The sequence below is a fragment of the Acartia tonsa genome, chromosome 12, assembly GCF_053477335.1.
Source record: "Acartia tonsa isolate MP-2025a chromosome 12, ASM5347733v1, whole genome shotgun sequence".
Classification (NCBI taxonomy): domain Eukaryota; kingdom Metazoa; phylum Arthropoda; class Copepoda; order Calanoida; family Acartiidae; genus Acartia; species Acartia tonsa.
In genome coordinates, this window is record NC_137271.1 from 16,347,421 (window position 1) to 16,364,822 (window position 17,402).

General features: G+C 34.0%; 2 protein-coding genes across 2 annotated transcripts; both read right to left on the reverse strand.

The window, feature by feature from the left end:
* Positions 1-56: 56 nt before the first annotated feature.
* LOC145334738 (uncharacterized) lies at positions 57-14,570 on the reverse strand. Its single transcript, XM_080180332.1, has 9 exons — positions 14,462-14,570; positions 6,920-7,051; positions 6,447-6,616; positions 5,962-6,037; positions 1,853-1,918; positions 1,268-1,376; positions 773-898; positions 572-624; positions 57-196 (listed from the first exon to the last, which is right to left on the reverse strand). The coding sequence occupies exons 1-9, from the start codon at positions 14,539-14,541 to the stop codon at positions 97-99; spliced, it is 912 nt and encodes a 303-aa protein (XP_080036458.1). The 5' UTR covers positions 14,542-14,570; the 3' UTR covers positions 57-96.
* On the reverse strand, positions 14,569-17,396 carry LOC145333210 (uncharacterized). The gene is made up of 5 exons (XM_080178355.1): positions 17,129-17,396; positions 16,465-16,586; positions 15,859-16,147; positions 15,550-15,628; positions 14,569-14,889 (listed from the first exon to the last, which is right to left on the reverse strand). Exons 1-5 carry the CDS (start codon positions 17,315-17,317, stop codon positions 14,783-14,785), a joined length of 786 nt encoding a protein of 261 aa, XP_080034481.1. The 5' UTR covers positions 17,318-17,396; the 3' UTR covers positions 14,569-14,782.
* Between the last annotated feature and the right edge of the window lie 6 nt (positions 17,397-17,402).

The window sequence follows — 17,402 nt, forward strand, 5'->3', positions numbered from 1 at the left end:
AAGCTTAATTTTCTTAATCATCATTGGGGATGTAAATCAAATAATCCGATATGATTCTCCTCTACTGTGTAGCTTTTCAAGTTTTGAATTATTTTCTTATTGTTCTGTAATTCCCAGGAATATATCTGGATGATAACTCTTTACATGTTCTTTTAGGTTTTCTTCGGATTTTACTGTAACTTTGCAATTCAAACATCTGAAAAAAATTCTTCAATCAATAAAATCTGGAATAATAAAAATATTGAAATCATAAGCATATTTTACCACTGCACTTAAATTCCTTTCAACCCTACTTTTTCTGTCCGTCTGTAACGAAGGATCATGCTAACCGGGTGGCCGATATGGCTTTCATAAGGCCTTGAAAGGTTTATGGCTATTTTGGGGGCAGGTACCACAACCCTTCGAGGAGAAATTTTTTGTTTACTTTTTGCAACTAAAACTTTTGCAACCTTCCTACCTCCCCCCTACTTCCAAGTGCCCCTAGAGGCATTTAGTGGCTTTGCCGCTAGTGACATATTATATAGTTTAATTAAATTTCGAAACAGGTACTAAGTTTATTTAAAACATTTACCTTATTTCTCTTGAAGTTTTCTCGAATTCTTCCGTATTAGAATTCAGAGATACCTAAAAGAATAATTAACATTAGTGGTTCAAGTAACGATTTATATTGTTACTTATTAGTCCAATCATTAATAACAACTAACTTTATTGAAACATGACATCCTCTTATCTTATTTAGTTCATATGTCTTTAAAATAAATACAACACTTACCCTATGAACCGTTAGCAAGTGTCTCTTCATATAATAGGTAGAAACAAATTGTTTACTGCATAAATTACACTTAAATTCTTTGCTGGATTCATGGTTAATTTTAACATGCTTCTTCATATTTGATCTCTATTAGGACAGATAGCTATTAGTAATCTATTAAGTACCTAGATTTATTTAGATAAAAACTAAAATCTAATTTGAAAACTAATTTTGAATCAATAAACATTTCCCCATGTTTATCCTTCCAAATCTCCCTATCTTACCAACCAACTTTATCCTAATATAAAAGTAACAGGAAGTCTGTTTGTCTTTAACGATGAACCTTTGTTGCCAAGTTAGCTTCATTTAGTTCATCTAGTAAGAGTGTAGGGTATGAGGTACAGGGGGTTGAAGGGGAGGATTGTTTTTTTTAGCCCGCTGCGTTTATCACTTTATTAGAGAACATGAAAATCTGGTGTAAGATCGAAGTAATAATATATCCATTGCTATCTGTGCCTGGGTAAAAGTTTGCTCACAATGGGTACATTTGAATGGCTTCTCCCCAGAGTGAGATCTAAGATGTTCTTGTAACACACTCTTATATCCAAAGGTTTTATTGCAAATCCTGAAAAGCAGAAAATTGTAGGTAGGTAAACTCAGGTATAAGGTATAACCAACAAGTGAAATAAATCTTAAATAATATTTGGGGGGCATATGGAGAAGTCGTAAATTTTACTATGTGTTTCCCCCCAACGACAGCTAAAACCACCTATATACTTCGTGATTTTTTCTCGAATTAATTTCGTTATTGGTAGAAGCTGAGGTAAACCTAGGTATTTCTTTAAAATTTTAGCCTAGGAATCCTGTTAGGTGGGAAATTCATATCTTAACAATATTTTGACAGGATAAAAGGTGATAAACAAAATCAACCCTTCCTTGTAATAAAATTATTGGTTGAATAGGTATACATTACTAGTTTAAAATCAATCAATCAAAATTCAATAAAAGTATCCAAAGTTCAAAGCCAACAAATAATATAATTTGGCTATATAAGTTTTGTTTTTCAATTTTTATAATATAGGTATTATAAGGATTTTATACCGGCATTCAAAATCTCTTTGCTTCTGGTGTTGAATTCTAGTATGACGTAGCAACATTGCCAACTGCCTAAATAAAAAATTCATGGACTGAATACAATTCTTGTTTATTTTAAGTTGGATGAAATGACTAAAAATGACGTTGGAGTACAAGAATAGGTATTTTTTATAAGTAGCACATCTACAAGCTACTAATAAAAAGAAAAGTACCTACCTACCTAAAGTGAAATTAAGCAATGATACCAGGGGTGTATATTCTGCACAAGATTTATTTTTTTTCCCCGGCTACAAATTTCTTTATTTCACCGCCCCCCCCCCCTAGATATACCACACTTTTCTGGGATCTTGCTGAGTCAAGTATCAACTGTTGGGAATATCAAAGGATGACTCCATGCAAAATTTGAGCCGGATCCGGCCAAAACCGGCCGTGAATTTTATGAAAAACCGGTTTTTTCCGGTTTTTAGGGGGTATCTGTAAATCGATTCAGCTGGAGCAAAACCGGTTAGAGGTACAAAAATTTTTACTTCACATGAAATTTAGCCAATGCAATTGCCTACAAAAATGTACTTCATCATCAACTTGATTGGACAACTCTTTCCCCTCCTAAATGTCCATTAAAACCTCGAAAACGGCAAAAATCGCCAAAAATCACGCCTTCGGCGGCAAATAACGGCTAAACGGTCAGCCGGAGGCGAATGAAACATAAATAAAGAAATGTCTGCCTCAAAAAGTTGTTCAACCACGGCTGGTTTTTTATTAAATGAATAAGTTAGGGTACAATGTTTGGCACTTTCGATATAAGTAAATGATAATAACAAAGCCACAGAATACGATAATACCTTCAGAAAAATCGATGAAAATAGTTTTCATACTAAATTTTGGTTTTTTATATTTTTTCTAAAATGTCATGACAGAAGATGTAAAATGTCGTCTTAGTTTTTTGAAAGGATTAATCTCCTCTGAAATCTAAATTATCAAAATATTTTTTTTGGTAAATGATTATACGATATATGTCAAACATTTTATCAAAAAGAAATATTTAAAATTGTGAAGTAGAAACCTGAATAATTTTTCTTGTGGAAATAGCTTTCTGCAAATGTTGATAAACATATGTCTGCTAGCATTAAGATGTTTGTACTGTCAATACACGTTGGGTTTTATTTAAAGAATTTCTTTAAAATGTTGTTTTTACCTTGTATACCAATAACGCAATATTTGCTATCAGAAAACCCCCATACCCCCCAATCAACTAAGACTCGCCTACGGCCCGATCTTTTAGGATTGCTTTGTAATTCGCATTTTTGAAAGTCTTTCAACAGTATACACAGCAAGTTCTCTCTTTTTTAACTAACTTTCCGAATCATATACCTAAAGCATTTGAATTGACAAAGGTTATGCTAATATTTTTACCATTCAAGTTTATTTAATATTCTAATAAATAGCGCAACCCTCCAAGTTATGGCTACTTTTCATGAACATATGATCTAAAGAATAAGCTCTGACGCAATGTCATATAAGGATATTATAATATTCATTAAAAAAATTGTTATTTTTGCATATATGTTACATTTTACAGTGTTTTGTGGCTCAAAAGAAAGACAACTAAATTTTATTTCATATTATATAGTTTAAATTGCATAAGATAACCTAGAAATTGTAAAAAAGTCCCTTTCTTTTTTTGTCGTAAAACAGAAATTAACAAAGATTTTTATTAAAAAACACCTTAGTGTAAAAATTGAAAATTTTAAATATGGTCACAAAAAGATTCAATTAGTTTATTAAATGTTTCATTTTCAGCAAATGACGATTAATCTCTATTACAAAGAATAAAGTGTAAAAAGATATTCTCGTTTTAATTTTAAGCAACTTAAAATGCATTTTAATACCTTTTAATGATTTATTTTTTAAAACATCATTTTATAAAATGTTATTGATTTTTAAAGTTATATATTAGAATGTTTTTAAATTTTGTTAACATTTTGTTTTAAATGTAGAAAATTGGTAATTCTAAACATTCAAAAAATGATTTTATTAAATTTTCATCACTTAAATTGCATGTTTGATGAAATTTTCAACTGATAATTCAAGAAAAATCGTTTAAGTTTTATTATATTTTACTTTGAAATGTTAAAAAATATAATTATTGTCAAAAATGTGGAAGTTATACTTTCCTCAAAAAAAGACCTAAAACATGCAAATTAACACGTGTAATGAGATTTTTTTTCTTTCAGGTTTAATTTTAAGTAATTATTGATATTTTTTGTAAAAAGGATTTTATATAAAAAGTTTTAAAACTCGAGTTATGTAGTGGTTCTAAAAAAGGTTGCGAATTTATGCAATTTTCTTGCAAAAAAAATTTTCTAGGATTTTAAAAATAGCAAAGGGTGTTATTAGACGTACTTACAGATACAATTGCTAAGTCATTTTGGCCAAACACTAAAATAAAGTTTTGACATCTGAGGGCCTAACCGTGCAACATCAAAGAGATGCTTGAAGTCTCTAAAACGACTCCTTCCCCTCCTTTAAGGGGAAAAACTGAAAAAACGTGATTTTCAAAAGTATGCCCACTTCGTGGGTGTGGGGGGCACTGAACCCGTCACCCCAGGGTCACCAAATATAAAGTCTAGGCGGCCCACAATGCTGAATTTTCACCAAGTGAAAGTCTTGTGTCATTATCTCTTATGAGAAAAAAGTTATTAATTAATTAAAATTTCAAATTGTGATTTTTTGATGGATTTCTTTGATGAAATGACAGGCTGGTCAATTTTTAGGCCATTTTTTGCGGTTTTTGGGCCGTCACGCTTAAACGGTTTGAGATAATCTCACGGGACCTTTAGCCCGACCTAAGCCTGGTTATTTGTAAGGTCTAAGAAAAAAAAAATCCTGGATTGGATGAAGCACGACATCGCTGCGTGCCGTCAAAAATCGCTGGTCGGCTCATTTTGCCCCCTCAAACCCTCACCTCGTGCCATTTTTCTGTGTAAAGATTATAATTATAATCTTTTGCGTAAGTCTGTTTTTTTTCCCTAGACCTCACAAATAACCAGACTTAGGTTGGGCAAAAGGTCCCGTGAGATTATCTCAAACCGTTTGGGCGTGACGGCCCAAAAACCGCAAAAAATGGCCTAAAAATTGACCAGCCTGTCATTTCATCAAAGAAATCCATCAAAAAATCACAATTTGAAATTTTAATTAATTAATAACTTTTTTCTCATAAGAGATAATGACACAAGACTTTCACTTGGTAAAAATTCAGCATTGTGGGCCGCCTAGACTTTATATTTGGTGACCCTGGGGTGACGGGTTCAGTGCCCCCCACACCCACGAAGTGGGCATACTTTTGAAAATCACGTTTTTTCAGTTTTTCCCCTTAAAGGAGGGGAAGGAGTCGTTTTAGAGACTTCAAGCATCTCTTTGATGTTGAACAACTTTTTGAGGCAGACATTTCTTTATTTATGTTTCATTTGCCTCCGGCTGACCGTTTAGCCGTTATTTGCCGTCGAAGGCGTGATTTTTGGCGATTTTTGCCGTTTTCGAGGTTTTAATGGACATTTAGGAGGGGAAAGAGTTGTCCAATCAAGTTGATGATGAAGTACATTTTTGTAGGCAATTGCATTGGCTAAATTTCATGTGAAGTAAAAATTTTTGTACCTCTAACCGGTTTTGCTCCAGCTGAATCGATTTACAGATACCCCCTAAAAACCGGAAAAAACCGGTTTTTCATAAAATTCACGGCCGGTTTTGGCCGGATCCGGCTCAAATTTTGCATGGAGTCATCCTTTGATATTCCCAACAGTTGATACTTGACTCGGCAAGATCCCAGAAAAGTGTGGTATATCTACCCCCCCCCCCCCCCACCCTAGTTTTTTCTCACCAAGTAGGGGGGAAAATGGAAAAATATTTAAAGAACTCTATATTTTATCCCTCCTACCACACATTCTTTTAGTTTTTTTTACCAAGGAAGGGGGAAATGGAAAAAATGTTTTCAGTTTTCTTAATTTTTACATTTTTTCCCCCTCCAACCACTAGTTTTTTTATTTTTTTCCCCCCCCTCCTGGGCCGGGGATCCCATGTAGAATATACACCCCTGAATGATACATAAAATTATTCACCTAAAAGATTCCCCACATTCCGTACATTGAAAAGGTTTCTCGTTCTGATGTATTCTCATATGGTTATCCAAGTCACCTTATTATTAGAAAATTTCGTTATTTTCAGATATGAATATCCTATTCATTTGATTTTTGGAAAATTGATACCTAGGACAAAAATGTACAATATTTTCAGCAAAAGCATCTCTATAACCAAATCCTACGAATGAAAGTTTGTCCTTTAACAGCATCCTGTAATTAAGCAATTTTGCAACAAATTCATGCACAATTTTGTCTGGACTTACAAATTAATGTTTTGCTTATCAAGTTCTGACTTTACAAGTATTGATGTTCTTTTGTCCTTAATTCTGATTTTAGAGATTCGCTCTTATGGATGTTTACACAGCAATGGAGCTTAAGTCCAAAAGTAGGTAACTATGATATAATACTTTTAATGTAACTTTAAACATGAATTAAACCCAAACCATGTTTAAAACTAAAATTACCTTTACGAAAGAATTGTCGTTTACAAATATCACAGGAGATTGAAACAGGTTTGATCACAGCAGATTGTATGCACTTTATTTCAGTTTTCATTGCTTTTACATTCTTGTTTTCTCGTAATTTTTCGTGTAATGTATCTTCTAATTTTTGCTTTTCTTTATTTTGATTTAATCTAAAATATACATTTGGAGTAAATGAAAAATCAAAATAGAACACATTGGTAAATAGAACTTGACCCCCCCCCCCCTTTGTAAAGAATTGTGTTCCTATTATATTAGTAGTACTAGTAAGGTTTTTAATGTCTGTAGCTTGAGATTTAGATTACTATTGTACTGATTGTTAATTTTGAGCTTCTAGGTTTGTTTTCAGAATTTAGTCTGGAAATGGTGTAGGGCTATTTTTCTGCCCTTCTCCGCTTCTTTAAATATAAATAGATGTTAAGGCGGTAGCATTTTAACAAAAAGATTATTTATACCTGTCAGAACAGCTTGTATTTTCATCTATCAATTCTTCTAGGTGATTTAGTTCATCATAATTAACAAGATTAAGACTAGCTAGATTATTCAAAATTTTCTTTAGTGTATCACAAATGTTGAATATTGCATCACTGAAAAACAAAATAATAAATGTCAAATCAGCAGTAAGACATCCAATTACGCTTGAAAAATATTTATGACTTTGAAACCTATTAATATCCGCTGGATTAGTATCGGTTATTAGTAATACTGAAAAATCATGTATAGCTTCGTATTACAGACAATATTTCACGAATAATGAAATAGAAATCACAAAGTTAATACCAGTTTTGATAGTTATGGCTTGTTTTTAATCTTAATAGTTTTAATTTTGATATGCAAATAACGAGAAAGCAGCAACATTTTTTTTATTGGTGGAAAAAGTGAAGAATGTTTAGGTACTAGAGTCATAAAAAAATGGTCAAAGTTTCGGAATTATATATATATATTGTTGTAGTCGAATTGACACTGAAAGTATCAATCCCCTTTTTACCCTTATTTTGTAGTGAAAACATCTGACTGCATTATTTGCTCTTATTTGACATATATGTGTTATTATATTATATGTTTTGTATGAACACTGTCATATTAATTTACCCTTTTTCAAATAAGCTCAAACTAGATTTTGTGTTTAGATTCTGGTTTTTACAACCCTTTCTTCTTCAAAGTTTAAAAGTACAAATTTTCTTGTTTCTTCAAACTTGTTTTGTTCCAACTCATTTGTATTTGACTACCAGTCCCCCCCCCCCCCCTCCTTTTCTTTGTTACATTGTAATATTTCTATTCAATATTATTTCATTCAATTGTTCAGTTGTCTCTTAACAATTAATGTATCAACTTCAAATAATTCAGTGATTTTAGTTTAATTCTCTTTATTTAAGTTAATATTAATTTATTTATAAATAATTCAAAGTTTACTTTACTTTCATTTTGTTTCTTCTTTTAAAGTAAAAGCAAATATTTTCTTTTTATTTAAGAGTCAACTATGTGTTTCAGATCTTTGTTAGTTATGTTCTAGTTATGCTTTACTTGTGATCCTAAAGGACAAAGCTATGGTGACGTCCCCGGAGTATCAACCCTTTTTGATGGTCTTTCCTTTGGCTAATCTGGCCTCTTTCTGGTCTAATGCCATAACCTTCATGAGGAATTCGATATTTAAGATCCTATGCTTTGTGCCTTTCAACCCATGATGTCTGAAGTAAGAAACTTTTTATAAGAAACTTCTATAAGAGTTTTAGTAATCTAGTCAATTTAATTTTTAATTGTAAAATTTAAATGATTTTAGTTTTTTAAATTTAGTTCTTAAATTTTCATTTTTTATATATAATTTACCTTTTACTAATTGTAATGTTTTTTAGGTAAATTATATTACCGTTCAAATAACGTGTAATGATTTGCAGAAAAAGATGTCTTCCATTTTCATTCCACAGATAGCTGTTCAAAGTGCCCCCCCCCCTTTATAGTTCAAAATACTGGCCCTCTTGATTCTGGCCTAGTACAGTAATATAAGGGGGGTTTTTTTAATGCAACCATCTCGTAATCAGTGAGCAAATGGCACTTAGAATTCGAATTTCGAGCTGAAATTTTGCATGAGTAATCCTTGATAGGTCTATTTTCCCTAAATTGAACAAAAAGTTGGAAAAGTAACGGCTGGCGGCTGGCAGCTCAGCCGTTTAGCCGTTTTTTGCCTATTTTTAGGGCAAATTCATCATTAATTACGTAGGAATCAACTTTTTAAAACATATTTCTGGTTTAATTCATGTTAAATGATAATAATAACCATTTTTTAAAAAATTTTTAGTACCAGCTGCTAAACGGCTATAACCGGCTGAAAACGGCTGGGAGCCGCCAAGAGTATAAAGGGTAGATAGGGCTTGTGACATGTCTAGGGGTAGGTTTCTATGGGTGCTGAGCTCAAAAATGCTACTAAAAATAGTGACGGCCAATCCATATGGCAGCTGCAGCTCAGCTGGGAGCGGCCAAGAGTAGAATGAGTAGATTGGGCTTGTGACGTGTCTAGGGGTAGGTTTTTATAGGTGCTGAGCTCAAAAATGCTAACAAAAATAGTGGAGGCCCATCCACATGGCAGCTGGGTAATCGACGCAGCTCAGCTGGGTAATGGCCGCAGCTCAGACGAGATAGGCCAAGAGTAGAATGAGTACATGAGGCATGTGACGTGTCCAGGATTAGGTTTTTATGGGTGCTGAACTCAAAAATGCTTCTAAAAATAGTTTCGGCCAATCCCTATGGCAGTTAAGTAATAGCTGCTGCTCATTTGCGAGCGGCTAAGAGTAGAATGATTAGATAGGGCTTGTGACGTGTCTAGAGGTAGGTTTTTATGGGTGCTGAGCTCAAAAATGCTACCAAAAATAGTAACAGCCCATCCATATGGCAGCTGGGTAACGGCCGAAGCTCAGCTGGTAGAGGCCAAGAGTAGAATGAGTACATAGGGCATGTGACATGTCTAGGGGTAGGTTTTCATGGGTGCTGAGCTCAAAAATGCTACCAAAAATAGTAGCGACCCATCCATATGGCAGCTGAGTAACAGCTGCAGCTCAGCTGCGAGTGGCCAAGAGTAGAATGAGTAGATAAGGCTTGTGATGTGTCTAGGGGTAGGTTTTCATGGGTGCTGAGCTCAAAAATGGTACCAAAAATAGTGGCGACCCATCCACATTGCAGCTGGGTAACAGCTGCAGCTCAGCTGCGCGCCACCAAGAGTATAATGAGTAGATAGAGCTTGTGACGTGTCTCAGGGTAGGTTTTTATAGGTGTTGAGCTCAAATATGCTACTAAAAATAGTGGAGACCAATCCATATACAGGGCGACCACTGCATACTATATATACTATATAGGATGAATTTGGATACTATATCATACTATATGACAAAAATTTACTATATATACTATATATTATTACCTTTATTTGACCAAAATTTACTATATATACTATATAATATTATATTTTTATAACAAAAAACGGATTTTGTGACAACACCTCTTTAGTGTTTTGTCTTATTTTCACAGTAGGTTTTCTAGGCCCTGCGGGGCAATCATTAACCTTTATCTTACCTAACCTAACCTATCAAAAGCTACTGTGATATGATGAAGCTTCCATTAATCTTACCATATTACGAAATTGCCAATTATGACCAATAAGGGGGGTAAAAAAATTTGCGGCGCGCTTCGCGCGCCATTTTATCCCCTCCAAAACCAAATTATCCCCCCTTAAATTTTTTTACCCCCCCCCCTCAAATGAATAAGCTTGGACGCCCCTGAGCATATAAATATATATCACATGATGTTCAGTAAAGTTTATCATTTTTTTGTGTATACTTCCTTAACTAAAAGACACCAATATTTTTGTATAAAGGGGGTGTAAAATTTTCTAGGAGCGTTTCACGCACCGCCCTAACAAATCCTTGCAAACACCTCTTTAAACAAGGATGACAACATCTATAAAAGCGAAGCTCTAAAACGTTATGACAGACGAACATTAACTTTTGTTGAGTGTCAGAACTGAATATACAAAATATGAAAAAATAAGGTTTGACAAAATTATACGTAAACTTGTTGCAAAACTTCTTAAATACAGAATTCTCTTTAAGGACATACTGACATTTTAATACTTGATTATAGAGGTGCTTCGCTCATAATATTGTACCTTATTGTTATAGGAATCAGTAAACAAAAAAACAGATCAATCGGATGCTTTTATCACATAAAAAATTGTTATTAAAAAAGTAAAAAAAATCAACATGTTTAAAATGGACGTACGGACATTCTGGTAACGATTATAGAGTTGCTTTCTAAATCGTACCTAACTACTACAGGAATCACCATGCAAAGTTTGAAATCGATAGGACAATTCTAACATGCCTAAATTAATGATTAAAGGCTAACTATCTCGGACGGACGGACCTACCCTAATTATAAAAAAGCTTCGCTTTTAAAAAGTGTCAAATTTTTTATGTGCCATTTAAAAGGGTGGGATATGGTGATATAACTTTTGGCATTATCATCTTGGTAATATTTTTTTTCACTTTTGAAGATTTTTATCCCCCCCTCCGCTCGGTTCCCTTGCCTATAACCTAACCTAACCTAAAATAGTTGTTCTCTTTTTTTTGCAAGATGTCTTTAAGCTCCAAGTCATTGCAGGGTGGGGAGAAGGGATGGTGATGAAGAGATGGGGGAATGGAAAGGGATCAAGTAATCCCACCCCCTTAAAACGCCCTTATTTAAAATTGGTATATATGATTACCCCCCCCCCCTAAAGCTATGTGCCTCCGAGGGGCGCGGGGGGGGGGGGGGGCAATATGTTAAAACTGCCCCCTCCCCCCTCAAGACAAAGTGCTTGGCACGCCACTGCTACAGTAAGAACGAGATGGAGAAAATCCCTTAAAATATATTATTGTTTGTAATTATAATTTAAATATCAGTTATTTTTCATAGATTTAGCTTAATTATATGTGAGATTGCTTTGATTACAACATTGCTTTGAGGTATTATTGATTAAGTATATACTATGATTTACTTAATAATTCAAAGTCCGATACTATATCATACTATATGAGTAAAAAAAATATACTATATATACTATATGGGAGGAAAAAATATACTATAAATATACTATATTTTTTTGGTTTTGGAGTGGTCGCCCTGCATATATAGCAGCTGAGTAACAGCTACAGCTCAGCTAGGAGCGTCCAAGAGTAGAATGAGTAGATAGGGCTTGTGATGTGTCTTAGGGAAGGTTTTATGAGTGCTGAGCTCAAAATGCTACCAAAAATAGTGGTGACCATCCATGTGGCAGCTGGGTAACGGCGGCAGCCAGCTGGGAGCGGCCGAAAGTAGAATGAGTACATAGGGCTTGTGACGTGTCCAGGGGTAGGTATTTATGAGTGCTGAGCTCAAAATACTACCAATAATAGTGGTGGCTCATCCATATGGCAGCTGGGTAACAGCTACAGCCTACAAGCCCTATCTACTCATTCTACTCTTAGCCTCCCCCAGCTGAGCTGCAGCCGTTACCCAGCTGCCATATGGATGGGTCACCACTATTTTTGGGAGCATTTTTGAGCTCATTCCCCATAAAAACTTACCCCAAGACACGTCACAAGCCCTATGTACTCATTTTACTCTTGGCCGCTCCCATCTGAGCTGCAGCTGTTGCTCAGATGCCATATAGATTGGCCGCCACTATTTTTGGTACCATTTTTGAGCTCAGCACCCATTAAAACCTACCCCTAGACACGTCATAAGCCCTATCTACACATTCTACTCTTGGCCTCTCACAGCTGAGCTGCGGCCGTTACCCAGCTGCCATATGGATGGACCGCCACTATTTTTGGTACCATTTTTGAGCTCAGCACCCATAAAAACCTACCCCTAGACACGTCATAAGCCCCATCTCCTCATTCTACTCTTGACCGCTCGCAGCTGAGCAGCAGCTGTTACCCAGCTGCCATATGTATTGGCCGCCACTATTTTTGGTACCTTTTTTGAGCTCAGCACCCATAAAAAACCTACCCCTAGACACGTCACAAGCCCTATCTACTCATTCTACTCTTGGCCGCTCGCAGCTGAGCAGCAGCTATTACTCAACTGCCAAATGGATTGGCCATTACTATTTTTGGTAGTATTTTTGAGCTCAGCACCCATAAAAACCTAACCCTGGACATGTCACATGCCCTATGTACTCATTCTACTCTTGGTCTCTCCCAGCTGAGCTGCCGCCGTTACCCAGCTGCCACATGGATGGGCCGCCACTATTTTTGGTACCATTTTTGAGCTCAGCACCCATAAAAACCTACCCCTAGACACGTCACAAGCCCTATCTACTCATTCTACTCTTGGCCGCTCGCAGCTGAGCTGCAGCTGTTACCCAGCTGCCATATGGATTGGCCGTCACTATTTTTAGTAGTATTTTTGAGCTCAGCACCCATAAAAACCTACCCCTAGACATGTCACAAGCCCTATCTACTCTTCATACTCTTGGCCGCTCCTAGCCGATTTCAGCCGGTTCTAGCCGTTTAGCAGCTGGTACTAGAAATTTTAAAAATGGTTATTGCTATCATTAAATATGAATTAAACCAAAACTATGTTTTTAAAAGTTGATTCCTACGTAAATAATGATGAATTTGCCCTAAAAATAGGCCAAAAACGGCTAAACGGCTGAGCTGCAGCCGCCAGCCGTTACTTTTCCAACTTTTTGTTCGATTTAGGGAAAATAGACCTACCAAGGATTACCCATGCAAAATTTCAGCTCGAAATTCGAATTCTAAGTGCCATTTGCTCACTGATTACGAGATGGTTGCATTAAAAACCCCCCCCTTTACTTCAGACATCATGGGTTGAAAGGCACAAAGCATAGGATCTTAAATATCGAATTCCTCATGAAGGTTATGGCATTAGACCAGAAAGAGGCCAGATTAGCCAAAGGAAAGACCATCAAAAAGGGTTGATACTCCGGGGACGTCACCATAGCTTTGTCCTTATCATTACACGTTATTTGAACGGTAATATAATTTACCTAAAAAAACATTACAATTAGTAAAAGGTAAATTATATATAAAAAATGAAAAATTTAAGAATTAAATTTAAATAACTAAAATAATTTTAACTTTACAATGAAAATTAAATTGACTAGATTACTAATACTCTTTTAGAGGGTTTCTTATGTAAAAGTTTCTTACTTCAGACATCATGGGTTGAAAGGCACAAAGCATAGGATCTTAAGTATCGAATTCCTCATGAAGGTTATGGCATTAGACCAGAAAGAGGCCAGATTAGCCAAAGGAAAGACCATCAAAAAGGGTTGATACTCCGGGGACGTCACCATAGCTTTGTCCTTTAGGATCACAAGTAAAGCATAACTAGAACATAACTAACAAAGATCTGAAACACATAGTTGACTCTTAAATAAAAAGAAAATATTTGCTTTTACTTTAAAAGAAGAAACAAAATGAAAGTAAAGTAAACTTTGAATTATTTATAAATAAATTAATATTAACTTAAATAAAGAGAATTAAACTAAAATCACTGAATTATTTGAAGTTGATACATTAATTGTTAAGAGACAACTGAACAATTGAATGAAATAATATTGAATAGAAATATTACAATGTAACAAAGAAAAGGAGGGGGGGGGGGGGGGGGACTGGTAGTCAAATACAAATGAGTTGGAACAAAACAAGTTTGAAGAAACAAGAAAATTTGTACTTTTAAACTTTGAAGAAGAAAGGGTTGTAAAAACCAGAATCTAAACACAAAATCTAGTTTGAGCTTATTTGAAAAAGGGTAAATTAATATGACAGTGTTCATACAAAACATATAATATAATAACACATATATGTCAAATAAGAGCAAATAATGCAGTCAGATGTTTTCACTACAAAATAAGGGTAAAAAGGGGATTGATACTTTCAGTGTCAATTCGACTACAACATATATGAAAGAGTCATATTAGTCAAATTTTGCCCTTTCTATAATTCCCTGATACCTACCTCTCTTGTGGCATAATGATGTCGATTTCTTGTTGATCATTTTCAATATCTTTTAATCTTAAATAAAGACATACAACCATTTTATGAGAATATCTGAAATTATACCAATCTATTATTTTTATATTTTTTTTAAAAACAGGATATTAATACAATTTGAATTGCAAAATAACAATGAGGAGCTTGCCTATTTTTTTGAACAAAATTTGTGTCCCTTATTATGTACTATGTAGGTAGGTATTGGTATTTTAACATTAAAATAAAACCAATGAGTTACCGACTTCACAATTAACAAAATCAAACGTATATTCATTACATAAAAAATCACTTTTTAGATGATATTCTTGGTTCCCATAATTCTGTCGGGATGCCTAATTTCTTTTCTTGTACCTCTGCAGTTCTGTGAGTTCCATCACAAAATGGACGTTTATCTGCATATTGTAATTTGTATAATAGAAACATAGTATATCCATAACATCCTTAAGTAGCCAAGCACCCAAAAAAATCTTGGATGGACAGTGAGTAGTAAAGCAGATGTTCATTGGTCATAAAAATGGAGACAATGTGATTATTAAATAATTGAAAATCGCCAAACCTTTGAAAATAAATGTTGTCTTTTGTGAAATGACGATCAGACCGACGACACAAGTTGGTTAAATCCTGGATGTTCATTAATAATGGCATCTTTTTTTTAAATTGAAGCCTTTATTAAATAGCAGCAGAGAAAATCACATTTTCCCCATAGCATTAGAGACTGACCGAAGGAAAATTAAAAATTAACGGTGAATTATTATAATATCTTAAAGATCGGAGAGAATGACTTGGGTGGAACAAAAACAAGTGTAGATCTTTTAGTATGGAACATTGTTGGAAATTTAATCTTTCATATCAATTAAGATTTAAAGCCAAGGAATTTTATGTAGATACTAATTCAACTTATAACAAACGGCTAACACAGAAGCAGTGAGTAACAGTTAAACTGTGTTGTATGACGTGATAAAAAGATATTTCAAATATACAAATATTTTTGTTAACTTATGCTAAAGGTTATAGATACGTTTTATACTAAGTTTTAATACAATTATACATTCCTGACTGTTTACAATTACAAAACCAAACATCTTTAGTTTCTGGAGCTACATATCTTACAGGTCCACCTGCAGTTTCAATTTGTGTGTGATATTACAACTAGGGATAGGCCAATAACAGATAATTTAATCTTTTCAAGAAGAAACTTTATTCAACTAATAATTATGACAGGAAAAATAAAATAAAAATAATAGTAGGTAGTCAAAAACAACTTTAAAATCCAGGGATCTAAAGGGTTAAGATAATGGCTGATAAATTGATTTCATTCCCTATGATGAAGCACAAAATTACCCTTTCTTTAGATTACAATTAGTGGTTGAAACCTTTTGGGCTCTCAAATTAATGAACCAATAAATTAAAATTAAATAAAAAGACCCAAAAGTTGTTAAGCCAACAAATAAGAACGAATACGTTATTATAAAACTTTGGGGACTAGTATAATAAACAGCCCAATGTACCCTCCCTCCATGAAAAAAAAACCTTAAATTTTTCATTAAAATGTAATAATAGCTTGCTGCGCTACTAAGAAATGGACAATACAATGAATTTATAACACACTTTCCTTTAATTATTCGTTTTAACCAAGGGTTTTCACAAGATCTGATTATCATTAAAGCTTATGTTTATTGTTAATTAAAACAAAAAATTACAATCAACTTTTCCAAACTTAAAAAAAAAACACGGGATGTTTTAGTACCATAAAATGACACAAAAATATAAACATGCAGGCACCCTACACATAAATGAATGGATCAAGAACGAACTGTGTATTGTTTAAATACTTATTGCTTCTATTAAGATATTTAGCTCAGGAATCATCCCAACTCATTTATTAATAATGAAGTCATTTGCCTGACATTGCAGTAGAATGCATAAAAGTAATATTTAAGTAAAATAAACATAAACATAAAACTTTCTTATCACAGAATGGTTGGCAAGTTTTACCATACCCACAGCCACACCAGTGGTATTCATTATATTTTTCTACACGAATTTTCATTGGTTTCTTATCGTGAATTAATCCCTTTTCTGGATATACCTGAACATAAAACAAACTTTTAAAAAAAAGTTCCAAAAGTGCAGTAATATCAAACCAACAATGTATACAGTTCAATATTTGGACTAACAAAGGATGCCTCCCCCAAAATGTTATAATCCTTTAAACTTTAAAGGATCTGTGAGAAGCTACATTGTAAAGGAGAACCATATCGGTTCAGCGGTTAGTGAGATACTTCGGTATACATGGACAAAAATAAAATAATTAAGTACAATGGACATTATAACTTGGATGTTGCACCAGTTTTTTGTTTACTCTTATAGTGATGCTCGCAGCTGGCTAAAATAAAGACACTCCTCTTCCACTCCCTTTACCCTATCCCGTCCCCGTATGCTATATGAACGAACTGACCAATTTATGAGGTTCTTATTAGTAACCTTAATCGACCACAAATTTTCCCCTGTCAATATATTTACACATGATTTTATCCTATTTTTGTTTAAGGACATACTTGAATTTGAAATGATTATATAGCAGATGCACAAAGTACAAGTGAAAATATGTAAAATATTAAGTATATCAACCTTCATGCCAGCCACCTCTCTCACTGGATTATGAAATTCAGATTCATATTCTTTAGCATATTTATCCTTCCACCTTCGAGCCAAGACTATATTACTCGTGGAAAATCTACAAACACCAAGTTGGACAGGTATACACTTAATGTTTTGTAATAATAACATTTTTTTGTCTGAAAAAAATAACAATTTCATATCACAGATTTTAAAAATGTTTAATAAAATATTGGAAGAATATACCTATGGCGTTTGATGTTAATTTTTTGTAGGTAAAATATCA

What these genes read in the sequence shown, in the direction of transcription:
- LOC145333210 (XM_080178355.1), bottom strand. Translation starts at nt 17,317, where the DNA reads ATGAAATTGTTATTTTTTTCAGACAAAAAAATGTTATTATTACAAAAC. An exon ending in GAGAGGTGGCTGGCATGAAG is followed by an intron (nt 16,587 to 17,128) that starts GTTGATATACTT and finishes TTTTATGTTCAG; the next exon opens with GTATATCCAGAAAAGGGATT. An exon ending in TTGTAATTGTAAACAGTCAG is followed by an intron (nt 14,890 to 15,549) that starts GAATGTATAATT and finishes TACAATATGCAG; the next exon opens with ATAAACGTCCATTTTGTGAT.
- LOC145334738 (XM_080180332.1), bottom strand. Translation starts at nt 14,541, where the DNA reads ATGGTTGTATGTCTTTATTTAAGATTAAAAGATATTGAAAATGATCAA. An exon ending in ACGACAATTCTTTCGTAAAG is followed by an intron (nt 6,038 to 6,446) that starts GTAATTTTAGTT and finishes TCTAATAATAAG; the next exon opens with GTGACTTGGATAACCATATG. An exon ending in AAAACTTCAAGAGAAATAAG is followed by an intron (nt 197 to 571) that starts GTAAATGTTTTA and finishes AATTTTTTTCAG; the next exon opens with ATGTTTGAATTGCAAAGTTA.